At 39.0% G+C, this 16,284-nt stretch overlaps 1 protein-coding gene across 1 annotated transcript in view; it reads left to right on the top strand.

The window, feature by feature from the left end:
- LOC126473379 (uncharacterized) overlaps nucleotides 1-16,284 on the top strand; it is a 48,199-nt gene that overhangs the window by 15,022 nt on the left and 16,893 nt on the right. Inside the window, exons 3-4 of the mRNA XM_050100388.1 lie at nucleotides 1,291-2,868; nucleotides 12,229-12,450. Of these exons, the coding sequence (XP_049956345.1) occupies nucleotides 1,328-2,868; nucleotides 12,229-12,450 (1,763 nt within the window). The 5' untranslated portion in view covers nucleotides 1,291-1,327. The remainder of the gene's footprint in view (nucleotides 1-1,290; nucleotides 2,869-12,228; nucleotides 12,451-16,284) is intronic.

The raw sequence follows: 16,284 nt of genomic DNA, 5'->3' as shown, positions 1-16,284 counted from the left end.
TCCAGTTAATAACCATAATGGAAATTCCTGGATGGAGCAATAAGTAAAGGAAGGAAAAGACAACCACTCATCTATAGTGGATCAATGCGTGTAGCATGGTAACACACAACAGCAAACAGCATTCACACTAGCTTTCGAGCACTATCCCTTTTTCCAGCAATAGTACACACGTTCACACACACAACCACATGGCCGCAGGAATGTATGTTTGGGTGTCTGTGTGGTTGTGTGTGTGAATGTGTTTGATTGCTGGAAAAAGAGTTAGTGCTTGAAAGCTAGTGGGAACGCTGTTTCCTGTTGTGTGATACTGTGCCCCATGCATCAGTCCACTATAGGAATGTGGTTGCCATTCCATAATTTTTTGTATCGCTGCATTTCATCCAATTGATGTTCTCTGGTTTCAGTTTTCTTCATGTATGCCTCTTTGTTGTTTGCTTCTGTCAGTTGAAACCTTTTTTGCAACTGTAGGAATGCTTCTTCTGCACACACTATATCTTTCAGTAATTCAGCTGTTTTGTCTTCTCATTGCTTAATTTTTCAAAAACCCCAAATCAACTGGTTTTAATCCCTCTTTGCATAGTTTATATTACACACGTGCACACATAAGAAAGTATATACACTAAACAAGACAAGTTTGCTTCTGAGGTTCTTGGATGTACTGCTGAATGCAGTTGTTGAAGGCCCACGATATTTTGGCGAATAATCGTTCTGCCAACACCAAGTGGTGCTGAACTACAACGGCACCATCTGATGGCAGAACGGTTATTTGCCGAAATATCAAGGACCTTCGACAATTGGACCCGGCAGTAAACCCGAGAACCTCGGAAGCAGTATACATCCCTGGAAAACCTCAGATCACGTAAGACAAGTTTGTTTCATTGAGCATCTTGAATGCTAATAAAATTTTCCATCCTATAATTTATATTGATATGCTGTAAAATGATAGTAAGAGAGAGGGATGGTTTCTTGTATCCGTCACAATATACTACCTTGTTTCTATTGCCAGCAGTGTCTGTTGATTGAAACTTCAATTTTTCATCTGTTATCTTTTCTGTGTGTGTGTGTGTGTGTGTTGTTGTTGTTGTTGTTAAGCTGTATGATGAAAATCACTATCTGTGATAATGCTACATATAGTTAAGCAAATGATAAGAATTATTAAATGTGCTGGAGAATCTTCTAAGTATTATGCACAGTGTGTAATTCTTGATTTTTGTTTCAGAGTTTGGAGCTAAAGTATTGTACTGCAAATTGATTGGTTCTGTTTTACGCGTAAAATTATTTCTGTTACAGGACTGTATTTTAGTTAGGGACAAATTTGATGTAGGCTATGATGCTTCGAAACAAAAAGGTGTTAGCAAATATTTCTGGAGTTGCTGTTAAGAGGAAGATGGCTAGAAACAGGAGCGTATTAAAACAGTCACAATCAGAAGGCCACCTTGAAGCAAAAAGCACGAGGAAACATGATTCAGTCTTACATCATTGCACTGATTTGTGCAAGTCTTTGTCCAGCTGTGACTATATTTCTGGTGCTGAGCAGTCATCATCTATTGCAGAACATTCTTCAATGAGCCTGATGAAAAATACTCCATCTGCTGAAGTGGGGAAGTGTAGTAGTGCTTTGGTAGGTAGTAACACCAGTTCATCACAGGGGTCGCCTAAATCTAATAAGACAGCAGATTTACAGTCGTCAACTGTCTCAGAAGATTCAGTACGAAGCCTTGACATGGAGGATTCCATTGTTGAAGTAATTCCCATAGAGATTTCTGATGTCCGTATATTGGAAACAAAATCACACAAGCCGTCTTCCAGTGGTAACAAACCGATAGATGCAGATACGTCAGATGTTATAATTATCCCAGATTCTCCAGGACAAGGGACTGCAGGGAACAAGGCTTCGAAGACTACTTCAAATGAAATTTCACGTGTGCAGCGAGGCAGGAAAAGAAAAAACAGTGATGATAGTGGGATTGAAATCTTGTGCGATATTTCAGGAAGTAGACCTAAGAAGCAGCAGAAAATTAATATTGCCAGTAAAGGGAGCAGTGGGGATGGAGATGATATTATCTTCATTAGTGCAGAAGATGATGAAGTGTCAGTCATCAAAACAAAGGAGGAGCACAAAACACCTCAAGAGGATGTAATAATTTTAGATTCGCCTCCTGTGCAAACTCCTGTGCAGAATTCAGACAAAACACCTAAGAAAATGGTTTCAGCATCTACAAGTGTAACTGGTTTAATTCCCCATTATACGCAACATTTAATAGATTATATTTCTCTTGATGGAAGACCACCTGTAAATATTTCTGACTCATCTATTGGGACACCTGTGTTGCCTTTTTCACTCAGAGATGCATTCAGAGATGAGGAGGAGATGGTGCAAAGACGGATTCCTGTTTTGAGACGGGCACAGGGTACCAGAGCTTCCATTCGGCGGCAAAGGGAAAGAGCTGCGTTTCATAACCGTTTAGTACATGCTCGCAGTCAAGCAGGCCGATCAAACTGTATACCTGTGTCTACTTGCGCTTACTTTCCCCCTCACCCTTCAAATGCACTGATTGGAAATCAGACTTCAACTATCGGAAATGCAGCCGAAAATTCAACTGCACAAAACTCGACAACCCAAAATGTAGCACCTGAAAACTCTGTACAACAAAACTCGACAACCCAAAATGTAGCACCTGAAAACTCTGTACAACAAAACTCGACAACCCAAAATGTAGCACCTGAAAACTCTGTACAATCAGCTCCAGAAGTTTCACAATCGCCAGCCTGTGTTTATGGAACCAACATTTACAACCCAAATGCGAGTGACAAAGAGAAGGATGGGTTGCGACCAGTCATCATTGATGGAAACAATATAGCAATGGGGTATGTATGAACTGTTGTGGCCATATTTATGGCTATTGGACAATTAAAATCTGGTATGTTTATCAATAAAGTAGCCTGTAACTTAATTTTAAGTGATTTACACTGAAGGTCCGAGTTGATCTCCAAGTATTACGCATAGATTTGTTTTGTTGCCTTGTGTTGAAAAAGATGTCACTTTTCAGTTCATGTGTATCGTTTTTTAATTGATATTTGCATCTGAGTGTGACAAATAAGCAAGCTTGACAGCAGCTGCAGCTGATGAATGTTCAGACAGCAGTAGATCAAAACAAGATTATTTTTTGTGATAGGTGGTAGAACTTTTTTGTATTTCTCCCAGTAAGCAGTTTGAAAGACAACCCAGGTATTTAAAGGCATGCTATTATTTAGGCTGTAACATACACCTTGCTATTATGTACCTAACAGAAGTTTTGAGTCAACTGTGAAGAGATAGGATGTAATTTATAAAACTTGGTAGCAGTTTGTGACCCTAAAATGAGGACCAGCAAGCAAATAAATATTTGTGTAGGTATAAAGGTATGATTGATTGTCTAACCAATCATTGGAAATTAACAGAAAAACTGTTGTTAGAACTGCAGGGTTAGCACAAAATATTTATTGTACTACAACACAGCTACAGCTGCTTCATTTGTCGGCATTATTCAATGAAACTAATACTTCATCTCTGTGATAATATTCTAGCCTGCCCCTCGCCCCCCCCCCCCCTCCCCCGTTCCCCGGTAGTTACTATCATTTTGGTTCTTTCACTGTCATGTACCCCTCAGGAGGCTCAGGCTATTGCAACACCAACTTTGTTTCGTGTGCTTTTATCCCCCGTCTCTGTTTGTACTTTCCTTCCCATGGTAGCAATCTTTGAGGTACCACCCAGCCATGTCTCTAGATACTTCTTCATTCATGACTTTATCCATTTAATTTATATCAATTTTTTGGCCAAAGTAATTTTTGGTCTTCTTTTGGATTTGAGATTAGGGAAGAGCACCTTAAATATTGCCAACTGCCTACTGCATAAAAGATCCTCTTACATGCAGAAACTACATAGGTTCATTTATGCACTTAAAAGTCAATGTGGTAGCCAATTTTTTGTGGTGGGGTCGTCAGGAACTGTTTTAGTAGAAGCCCCTGACAACAGAGGCCTCACATGTCTGATGCCTGCACTGCTAGCAAGGAGTAGATGCCCATCTACAGGGGGCATCTGGGACTCCTGGCAATGGCCATCATGCCAGGTGACCTTCCCTGTGGCTGAATGGAGCCCATGATTGAAGTAGGTGGCATCAGCATGGATGTTTTGCACATTAAATGCATCGGACTACATCATTGTAATGGCTGTGCTGATTCAGTTGTCTCAGCAGATAGGTATTGGCACTTTAATGTGGACAGTTCTAATTGAACTGCTTTCCCTACTCTGGCTGTCCCATGGGAAGAGCAACACACCAGAATACTGGGAGTGAAACAATATACTCAGTACCTGATGTGTACGAGAACAGATGGAGATACTTTTGTCAGTGTTGAAACCATTATCTGTTGTGGCACAAAAAGAAGATTAACTTGGAGTAGACTCATTAAGGAAATTGCAAAATGAATCGATGTTGATGGAAGCTGCCTCTGCTGCACAATCTCGAGCACTACAGACGTGAAAAACTAAGTGAAATATCAGGGCCTATAGCAGGGTATTACTTCTCATAAAACTTTGAATATGATATAGGAAGTAAATTTGTTTTTGGTAACCACAAACATTTTGATAAATTTAAAGCATCATCAGTGGATTTTTGTATTAAATAATAAGAAAATTGCTCTTTACTACCTGTACATCCATTCTCACCAGAAATCCACCATCAGGTCTGACACCAGCAGGTGGCTGAAGTAGCCCCACAGACTGAGAGTCCAAGGGCTGCTCTTTATTCATCAGTTCCTACACCCACAATGGACAAGGGTTCCCAAGAATCTAGACTGCCAAAAGTAAAAGAGAAGAAAAAGAAATCTCGGGGAAGAGGCTTTGTAATGGGCAGTGATCCTGGGGTGTAACCAGACCTCCTGACCCCTTCACGCCTAACCAGCACACCCTCTGTGCGATGATCCAGCACAACTGTAATGGATATTACTGTCACCTTTCAGAATTACAACTGATTTCCTCTTATTCTGCAATCTGTGTTGATCTTCAAGAAACACATTTTCCTGATGACCATTCCCCAATGCTTCGAGGTTGCAGTAAATTCTGTCAGAACTGTTCTTGCCTTGAGAGGGTATCAGGAGGGGTTTTTACATTGATTTGCACGATTGTTGATAGTCAGAGGTTTCCTCTCTGTATCATGTTGGAAGCAGTACTAGTGCGGGTCCAAACTACCCCAACGATCGCTCTTTCTAAGTTTTGTTTACTTCCTGGCAGGCTACTTACTTAGTCACCTTAACCTGGTGTGACCAGATTTCCAAAATGGAAGCACAAGACACAGATTGTTACAAGTTGAAATGAATCAATATTTTGTGGAAACTTTTGTTAATGCTACATTTGTATAGATTCGTGTTAAAATGGTTTATGCTACAACTGCATAGATCATCGTACTTTTTAGTTAAAACTCAGTGCCTTGCATTACTAATCGAGTAAGTATGTTATTTTGCAGTTTCAATATTTTGTTGATGTAGGACCGGGAACTGTTTTATTTCATAAAGTGTTTATTACAAATCTGTCACAGTTGCAGTAGGCCTACATACATTTTCGTGACTGGTTTCGAACTGACCAGTTCATTCTCAATCCTGATCTACAAACTGAAGTTTGATTCTGACTTGTATAATGAGCATATGTATATTGTGACATTTGTCTACTGTCACTGTGTGTAATGCATGTATTGGCAATTTTAGATGGTTGTCATTAAGATCAGGCACTTTCAGAGCAGTCCCAGGAGATCAGGCTTGAGAGTGAACCATGGCTTTGAAACTGGTCACCAAAATATTTGTACTGCAACTTTGAGAGATTTGTTATAAACACTTCATGAAATATTTTACTGTTTTAATGTTCTCACATGCAAACACAATCTATCACTTTAACATAACAAGGCCTTTAACTAGGATAGACAATGATTATGAATTACATTTTCAGTCGCCCTGGAATTTTCGCCACGGATGATTCCGAAGAAACCTTTTTTCTTATATTTTGTAGAAGAATTTGTTACTCAAGAGTTTGATATTTTCAGATGGATTTTTATAGAAATCAACACATGAAGTATTCTGAAAATGAGTCCTAGTTGTAATTTTTTCCTTATCAGTTTCCACACTAAATCTATTCTTTTCGTCAGTCCATAAAGCATTAGTGATAGAGAACACTTTCTGCAGCAGCGTTAGTGTCAGAGAGCTAGCGCACACACTGTAATGAACTGTACATTTTTTCTGAAGACATTTTGAGATGCAAAGTAGTTGAAAAGATAGACTGTATTTCACCAACAAACTTAACAGTTCTTAATTAAGGGTTTTTCACTTCACACACTTTTTTTAACATGGTTCACTTTCTCAAAAACTTCAGAATTGGTAAAATTCTTCTCAAAGAGTTTCCTGATGGTTGCAGTAGTGCAGTTCTTTTCCAGCACACACACACACACACACACACACACACACAGACTAGAGATCAGATAGACTTGATTTCCGAGTCTCTACCACTGCCCATTTAACTGAAAACTTGTCACTTGAGCCTGTTGTCAGGTACAAGGGAACCCAACCCTCGTAGAAATTAGAGTGACAAATCTTCTCTCTCTCTCCTCTCTTTTCTCTCTCTCTCTCTCTCTCTCTCTCTCTCTCTCTCTCTCTCTCTCTCTCTCTGTGTGTGTGTGTGTGTGTGTGTGTGTGTGTGTGTGTGTGTGTGTGTGTGTGTGTGTGTGTGTGTGTTTGTTTTTCACTTTCGAGGTGTTACGGAGTCTGATAACAGATGACAGAAGGATAAATGCATTTCCCAAATGGTGAACAATAATTAAAATAAATTTGCAACATTCTTCGAAAAAGTTACAGAAATGAATAATAAGCTACACAACTCATTGTTAGGGCATAGCCCCAAGTTACCACGACCGAAACAATATATAAATAATACAGCTTTTGGTCACAGGAACATAACAGTGATGTTGCCCTGTGCCCAGTTTTCATTTGACGCTGCATATGGTGGAGGTAGAATAAACTATAATACAGCTACTTTGTTTAGAATGGATGAAGTTTTTATGTTGTTCCATGAAATGTGGAACTTATTCCAGACATCAATGCTGCTCTAATAGAACACATCGGCAATTACATATTCTACATCATGTAATTTTCATCTCTCGCCCTCCAAAAACTCGCCAAACACAGCTTTGTTAAAGGCTATCTAATTCCTACAATTAGTCATTTCCACTTGTCACTGCCTCTTTATGACGACAAGATTGTGTACTCAACTTCTGTACTAAGTCACTACTAAACTTACTCTCCTACCTGCTTCAGTAAGAGATAACGAGTCGATGAATATGAAGTGACTGCAGCACCACAGTTCTCAGGCTCATCATACTCACTAAACTACAGTGGGAAGGAATTAAGGTGGTGTAGCACAGATGTAACGTTGGTGCCTTGATTTGTAAACTAAGCAACTTTGAACATTAGATGTGTGCTAGCTCAGTTTCTGATCAATCTTTAAAATACACACAGAGGACATTTCTACAGCTACTACTGAGTGTTAGAAACCAAATGGTGCGACTACTAGAGTGGTCATGGAAGTCAGTGGCATTGGGCTCTAGATGTTCAGAAAGTTTTTGCTTAGTAACATTTTGTTAAGTCCACTGAGAATGCTTCACAATAATTGCAGCACAACTGGGTTATGGTGTGACTTGCTTTCTATGCTATCTTTAATTGGACAGAGGATGCCACACGAGTGTATTACTCACGCATTCCCGAGAGAAATTATCAGCGAGGTGCAACGTAAAAGCAGGGGTGGTGTTTGGATGTGCTAGGATATTCCACAGGTTGGGTAAATGATAGAATACTACTTTGGTGGCCAAGTGTAAAGCTGTGGGTGAGATATTCTTACATCGGTGGATCAGTGTAAGATTTTGGATTAGATCTGCTGATTTATCAGCGCAAGTCTAGGGGTACTCGAAACACTATTGAAGGATGTGGTTGATTTTTTTAAGGCACTTCTGCCCCAGCATCTCCTCTGAACTATGCAGGGGGACACGTCACACCCTTTGTTCTCACAGTATCCTTCACCTAAACATTTCTCACAATGTTTAAGATTTTAGTTACCATAGAAGTGTCCACCACCCCTACAATAACACTGTAGAAAATTTCTTACTGGAGGGGTAGCCTAGCAGCAAGTGCTGAGCCCATAACTTGGACATACTATAGCATTGTGGAATGATATATGTGGACATGAATTCTTAGTTTCCTCAGTTTGTTTCTGAAGGCACTCAATACAATTGCTTGAAATTTGTATCATTTGCCTACACCCTGTATATATGATCCATATGCTAAGTTTTGTGATTGTTAACACAGGTCATCCTTATTTTTGCAACTGCAATCCTACCCACCCTCCCCATTGCAATGTTCCCCTAACCCACTATCAGTTGTCACAAGCATTTCTCACACACCTGTAAGATCAGGGCTACAAATCATGAAGTATCGATTCAGAGGTGTGTGTGTGTGTGTGTGTGTGTGTGTGTGTGTGTGTGTTTTGAATATTTTTTATTGTTTGCATCCTGGAATATCAATGATTGTCATGACAATCACAGATGAATGAACAGAACTGAAGAGCAGATTTCAAAATTGTGTTTCAGATAAGCAGTATCCCCTCACACTGTTTATCAATAATTCGAGTATTTGTGGTGAGAAATATACATCCAACTGATATACAGTTTCTCTACTTCAAGTGGGTGTGTGGTGCTCATCACTCTGATGAACTGTCCATGGTTAAAGATTTATAAAGTTTTTAGATAACTTATGTCTCTAACATTTTCTTTCATTATCAACACCACTTTCAGAAAATATCTGAAATTTGGCTATTTTTTACAGTAGTACTTTTTATTAGTTCAAAATATGTCTCCTGCAAAATATATACATTTCAACAAAAGTTTTGCATCACCCTTATATGTTGTGCTATTGTGTTGTTATTGTGACTGTTCCTGTGTCGGAAGGTTGCTCCCTGACGTTTGTAAATACACACAGTTACCACGAGTGCTACCTACGGATAGTGTGTTGCACCTGAATGGATTACAGCATTTCAGTTTAAAGTAAATCACTTGTAGGACATCTTAGAAATGTCTGTGGAACAGTAGAATGAATGTACATAATGCCATGAAGGACAGTCATGACCAGTGATTGGGTCTGCATCGTCACTTTACACACAAAAGGCTTGTCAACCAGGAAAGTTGCTTGATGTGTGCACTGAAGTCAAAGTGATGGCTGCAGATAAGGAATTGGTTCCAGTTGACACTGTTGAGGAGACTGCACAGGCAGTTCAACAGCTGCACGGGATGTTTGGTATCTACAAGTTTTGAGTCAAAGCAACTGGGTTGAGTACTCCAGAATTGAGTTAGCATTCAAAAAGGCTACAGGCCTAATGCATCACATCAAACTGTTAGGAGATGATTTCATGATGCACATCTCCATTCCCTACAACCATGACGAGCACGACATCATTCACCTCATTACCATGGACTATTACAGATGGGCAAGACATTGTGCAGAATGGACACCCCAAAATTGGCATTGGATGCTGTTTATTGACAAAATCCGGATCTGTTTGTACTCTGATAATCGCAGATAAAATGTATGGGGACAGCCTGGTAATATTGAATGCCTCCAACACTGTTCCACATGTGAACAAGGTGGTGGTGGAGTGATATTCTGGGGTGGCATATGTGACCACCATACATTCCTTGTGATTTTTGAGGCCACTTTAACTGCTCTGTGATACAGGGACCAGATTTTGCAACCAATAGTAGTACTGTATCGTCAACATTTTGGTGGCAGTTTCATCTTGATGGTTGATATCTCGCATGCTTATTATGGTGCTGTTCTCATTAACATCCAGCAAGTTAGGATCACCAAAATGGAGTGGCTTACCTATTGTCTGGAGATGAATCCAATCGAACATGTTTGGGATAGATTGGAACAATCTTTTTTTGTAAGTTGCCAGTGACCACATATGCTGCGCAAATTATGTCAAATCATGATTGGAGAATGGGACAGTTTGAACCAGAGCTGACTTAATGATCTTGTTGCTGGTATGCCACGATGGATTCAAGCTTGTATCTGAGCAGGGGGATGTTCCACCACATTTTGATGTTGCTCAGGAGTGCCGTGGAAAACCACCCATGGGAAACAGCCAATTTTGTCATTAGCAAATAATCCCCCCTCCCCAGTGGGCTGGACACATTGTAAAGGAATATATGTACCTATGTCTCAGAGCCGATTTTTGTTTTCTGTGCCATGAGTTTCGAAAAAAGAAGTGATGGAAAACTTCTGCCAATATGTGTAGAGAGAGGAAAAAATGTAAAAATTGGCCTTGTAGCTCTAAAGCCTTTAATAAACAGATGAAAACAGGGTAAAGCTGACATTTGTAAGATTTTAGCGCTTTCTGTGACAGCTGCTGGTTACTGGCACAGCTTTATTTAAGGATACGTTCTAGATACACGTGATCACTCTGCTTGTAGAAATGTTTTTGTTTGCTGAGAGAGAAGAGTAAGGAAGTGGCTGTGTTGGAAATGAAGAGATTACTGTTTCTCTTCATGTAGGTGTTAATAATTGTGCACAAATTTGAATCTGCCTGTTCCTACTGACCATGTTCCATGTAAGGAATATGGCATCCCTTCTTTACCCCACCACAACAGCATAGGAAAGACAGATTGCTACTTACTGTAGCCGGCCGAAGTGGCCGTGCGGTTAAAGGCGCTGCAGTCTGGAACCGCAAGACCGCTACGGTCGCAGGTTCGAATCCTGCCTCGGGCATGGATGTTTGTGATGTCCTTAGGTTACTTAGGTTTAACTAGTTCTAAGTTCTAGGGGACTAATGACCTCAGCAGTTGAGTCCCATAGTGCTCAGAGCCATTTGAACTTACTGTAAAGAAGACACGTTAAGTCGCAGTCAGACACAATTAAGACACTCACATAAAGCTTTTGGCCACAGCCTTCATTAGTAAAAGAAACACACACACACACACACACACACACACACACACACACACACACACACACACACACACACACACACACACACGACCGCCAACTCCAACATCTCGGGCTGGAATGCAACTATCACGTGGGATGCAAGCAGCAGTCTGGAGGGGCCAGGGAAGGGGAAGGGATAGTAGTGTATTATCCCTTCCTCTTCCTAGGCCCCTCCAGGTTGTTGCTCGCATCCTGTGTGGTAGTTGAATTCTGGCTCAAAATGCTGGAGTTGGCGGTCGTGTGTGTGTGTGTGTGTGTGTGTGTGTGTGTGTGTGTGTGTGTGTGTGTGTGTGTGTTTACTGATGAAGGCTGTAGCCAAAAGCTTTATGCAAGTGTCTATTAATTATGCTTGTCTGCAACTTAATCTGTCCTCTTTACGGTAAGTAGCAATCTGTCTTTTCCAACATTGTTACTATTCCTGTCTGGAGTTTCCATTGTTTGATTTTACCCCACCACAATTTATGTTATTGGTGGCTCTTATTTGTGTGTATTCTTATCCATGTTTGCAAATTGGTTGAATATGAATTAGTGTAGGTGGGCTTCCTTTAAACTTCGAGAGCTCACCATTGGAGCTCTTTCCTTTTCATCTTCTTTTCCATCTATTGCCAAAAATACTGATAATAGAAATTTTTTGTTTCTGTTGGTCTGTCATTTCAATGACATTGACAAGAAATTTGCTGTTGACACACACACACACACACACACACACACACACACACACACACTCTTATCAGCTGCAGTTGGCGTCAAATCACTTCGTGAAAAAGTTTCCAATTTAGTAGCTCAATTTTCTGTTCAATAACTAACATAAGAAGTCATATCAGTGCATGTATCTGAGATTTCTAGTTAGTTGTGAAACCATCTACTAAATGGAGGGAAGGTGATGTCACAATGAAGTAAAATCAGCAAATTACAATTTTTAGACTTAGTGCCTTTAATAACATTGCTTTTTATTTTAACTGCCATATTATTTTCCGCTTGTTAAATCACTGTGCTATTCCTCTTCAATGAATATTAAATCAACTTAAGTGTTTGTAAATTGTGAGATATTCTTAGGAGAAACTTGATGCAGCACAAGCTTAGGAAATGAGATTGTATTTATAAGTTCCACTGTAGTCACTTGGAACCCTATTAATTGATGTACTTTGCTTCTGTTTTATGGCATATATAATAAAGGCATGGAAAAGGAAAATGTTTTTCATGGCGAGGACTGCACATTTGTATCAAGTACTTTTTGAAGCGTGGTCATAAAGTGACAGCATTTGTGCCAACATTCCGGAGGGGTGCTTGCCCACCTGACCTTCGTTCTGAACTGGAGGAGTATGAGAGGAGTGGGCAGGTTGTATTCACACCAAGCAGAAGAATAGAAGGGCGACTCATTGTGCCATATGATGACAGGTATGAGGAGTAAATGTTGTACCTTTAACTTCATTCTAGAAATCAAAAGGATGTTAATGTAAGTTTCATATGATGTAAAGCATAAAATGTTAAGAAACTCATGTATAATCTGGAGAATGACCAAAATTACCTCGATCTACATTATCTGTGTTTGTCACTTTACAAATAATAAAAATACCAGTAATAATATAAAACTCAAAACGTTATGGAGTAGGCAAAAATTCACCACAACAGGAGAAACTCAGCCAATCTGATAGCAACAAATTATATTTGACAATATTTATTCTTCAGTGTAGTAATTATAGTTACTCAGCTCCAGACAAAATATATGAAGTGTACTAAGGTGGCCAGACACCTTATAAGCTACAAAGGAAAGAGTAGGTCAGTAACTCCAGGTTAAAAGCAATATTAAACTTGTGACATCAGCCAGAAATAATGTTAGTGTGTTCACCTTGTACTGAGATATTTTTATCTACAGCAGACTTAATTTTATGGATGACTTGCCTGTAGGCCTTCTCAGATTCCTTTCTGAAAATTATTAATTTCCAGTGCCATATTTCTTGTATCCAATAAATGAGTGGAATTGCTATTTTTATGCATGTTGTCCATGTATTTGTTAATATAGTCCAGTTATTCTAATTGCAGTAATTACTGGTGTATCTGTCTCTGGTTTACTTATGTCTTTGAATGCTTCTATCGTGTTGGTTAGTTTGCTTTGCGGTACTCTCAGACTGTTCGACATAGTAGGAAATGTCACAATGAATATCTGTTGAAATGTCATTCACATACTTTATTATCTTACCATTAATGTCTGTTATCTGCCATATTGTGAAGATAATATTATCATCACAGGAAGACTGCACATTTGATGAATACTTCTTAACTGCTATACATTATTTATATTTCTTTTGTCTTGCCACAGTTGTACTTCTTCACATATCACTTTTCATAGTACCTGACACGTTCATGACTACCAGCTACTAGCTTATTGTCATTTAAAACCATATGTTTGGTGGAGGTACATACAGTATATGTGCAGGAGGAAGTAGAAATAATGAAGCGTTATGAGAAAGTTATACTTCAGTGAAACAAAAGGAGTATTGACACATCAGGTTTTGTCATGAACATAGTTCTAAGCAGCTCGTTTTACTTCAAAAAACTGGAAAGGAAACAAAAATTCTTACATTTCATCAAAATGCCGTTCTTGTACCAAATTTTGTTATACACAGTGCTGATGAATTTTTGCCATCTGGGGCTGGGTTCACACGAGTGGAATATTTGTGTAAAGTTAGTTGCGTAGTAAATGGACACACTGCTATGACGCACAGGGTAGTTACAACTGTCCACACAGGGCGAACATCTGCGGCTGTGGAATTTTGCAGCTTGCTAGCCCCCTCGCCCATAGTGAAATGGATATCGCACAGCAGCCATTGCATTGCTATGAGCCACGAAAATCGATTGCTAGTTCACATATGTGCAGTGCAGCAGACTTAAGATGAGGGGCCAGCTGACAACAGTGCTGGGGGCGAGTGACCAGTTGACAGCAGGCTATGTTAGATTCTTCATTATGGGTGTATAGCTACAGTGTTTTACACAATGTACCCTCTGTACATATGGAGAGCAAATCGACACAGAGATTTTAATAATGGAGGTGGAGAAGAGGCCTTGTATTTGGAACATAAGGACCGATTAATATAAGGATAGAAATAAGAAAGGTGCTGAATGGCATGACATCAGGTGTGAATTAATTATTGATTTCACAGAGCATTCAAGTAGAGAGAATCTTTTGGTAAGTTTATCTTTTTCCTTATGCATTGTTGTATTTTGGTTCAAGGATCATTTGGAATTGCAACAGATTTGGAGATTGTGCGCATGCCCACATTTTTTCTTTTCTGTAGAAGGCATTGGTCAAAAGCTCAGTGTCTAACAGTCTTTTTGTTGTGCCTGGCGGCAACTCTGTATGACATCTTAACGATATGTAGCAGTCTATTCTTTTCATAACATTGTTGAGTTACTTACTTTGTTGTGAGCTGGGGTAGTTTTTGGCAGAGATAGAATAATAATACACTAGGATTTACCTGAAAGTCATAGCCAACATTTCCATTGAAGGTCTTGCTTGTGTAATGCATTTCTAAGTGTGTGATGTAATTCATCAAAAGTTGAGAAAAACATTCTGAAGCAGTTGGAAAAGTTTTGATTCATCTCCTCATAGTTACTTAAACTCCTTGTAATAACTGATTACTCAGTACTGGATGCACTCAGTACTTTTGGTGTACTTTTCTCTCTGTCAAAACTTACAGCCCTAAGTACACCACTATTGCACTTGAACGTGGGGGAGGGGTCACAAATTCAGTGTGCTTGTGTGGACTCCTTGCGGCTACAAATAAAACTATCTTCATTCTCAGAATATTTCTCACTGTATTAAATCAACAGCATTTTTGGTCTTGAATTTCTATTGTCATTTAGTTGCAAGGTAAATTGTTACTAGGTCACCTTTGCTTATCACTTTTTAAAATTTGTTAACAATAACAGTTACTGAATGTTTCATGAATAAAAGACTAAGGCAGGCAAGACAAAGCATCCAATATATAGCTAACTGTGCCCCTGGATATGCAAATCTCGCATCTCTAATTTTAAAATGAAAATAATTTTTAATGTAATGTTGACTTAAAATGTGATTGACTTCATAAACAACATACAAAAGTGAAACATGAGGCACAACTCAGCATAGCAAGCAGCCATAACCTCGAGTGTGGTGCGTTGTAATTCATCGAGGGCAAACACCAGCACATATCACATCTATGGCTCTCCTTCCAGTATTAAAAACAATTTTGATATATTTGCTAAATTTTGTGGGAAATAATGTATTACTTAAAGTTAACCATATGTAAACTGGCCAGCAACTAAGTTTTCACTAGAAACTTTTCATGAAACGTTATATTGTACTTATTTTCAGAGAGCCAGTTCCTTATCAAGCTGCGATGTAGGATTATAAAGTGTGAAAGAATTAAATTTCTTATTGAATAGGTTCCTCACTATTGACTGTGAAAGATTGCATAGCACAGAACACGCGTAAATCCCAAAACAGCAGCTTTTTAATTTTTTCCGTGATAGTTTTGATGAGAAACTCACTACATAGATGGATGTTGCTTTGCTTCATCTACATAAAACTGTTTTCGGATGCACAGCAGTTCACTTGACATTTGTCTTTGTGCAGTTTGTTCCTTAGCTTGCCACATGCCCACAGGACTGTTCATCTTGCTTCAGCACTTCCCCTGTACCAGAAACACTATGCTTCTGTCGCCCTAGCCTAAAGTGACCAATAGCAAGTATTAGGTGAGCAACAAAATTTCCGGAATATAATCTACACAGCATCAATAGATACAAGGGTAACAATGCCTTGGAAACTGGTTGATATGAGTTAACATTGTTTCATTAACACAATGTATTATTTCTTCTGTATTTCTTCTCAATAGTTTGATGACTATACTGTTTATCTTAAATATATTTTCTTTTGTCTTTCAAATGATGTTTTTCGAACATATTTTCTGTTTTCTTTCAAATAATGATTTTTGAATCTACTGTTGATATTTTCTCTATGCACTGTCTTCCTATTATGAACCTACTTCACACCATGCCTTTGTTGCCTTACCTTCTGGCTTCACCTGTTCTGTAGGTGTTAGCTTTAAAATTTTTCCTTCTAATTTGAATTTTCTGCTCCCTTTTGTGCAGTTAATCACTTGCAGATAACCTCTTTTAAATCCAAGATATTTCCCTAGAGTTCAATTTCTTCCAGTAATTACTCTTTTAGTACCATTATTATTATTTGCACAT

This window comes from Schistocerca serialis, chromosome 4 (assembly GCF_023864345.2).
Source record: "Schistocerca serialis cubense isolate TAMUIC-IGC-003099 chromosome 4, iqSchSeri2.2, whole genome shotgun sequence".
Taxonomy (NCBI): Eukaryota; Metazoa; Arthropoda; class Insecta; order Orthoptera; family Acrididae; genus Schistocerca; species Schistocerca serialis.
This window is presented reverse-complemented; position numbering and strand designations above follow the sequence as displayed.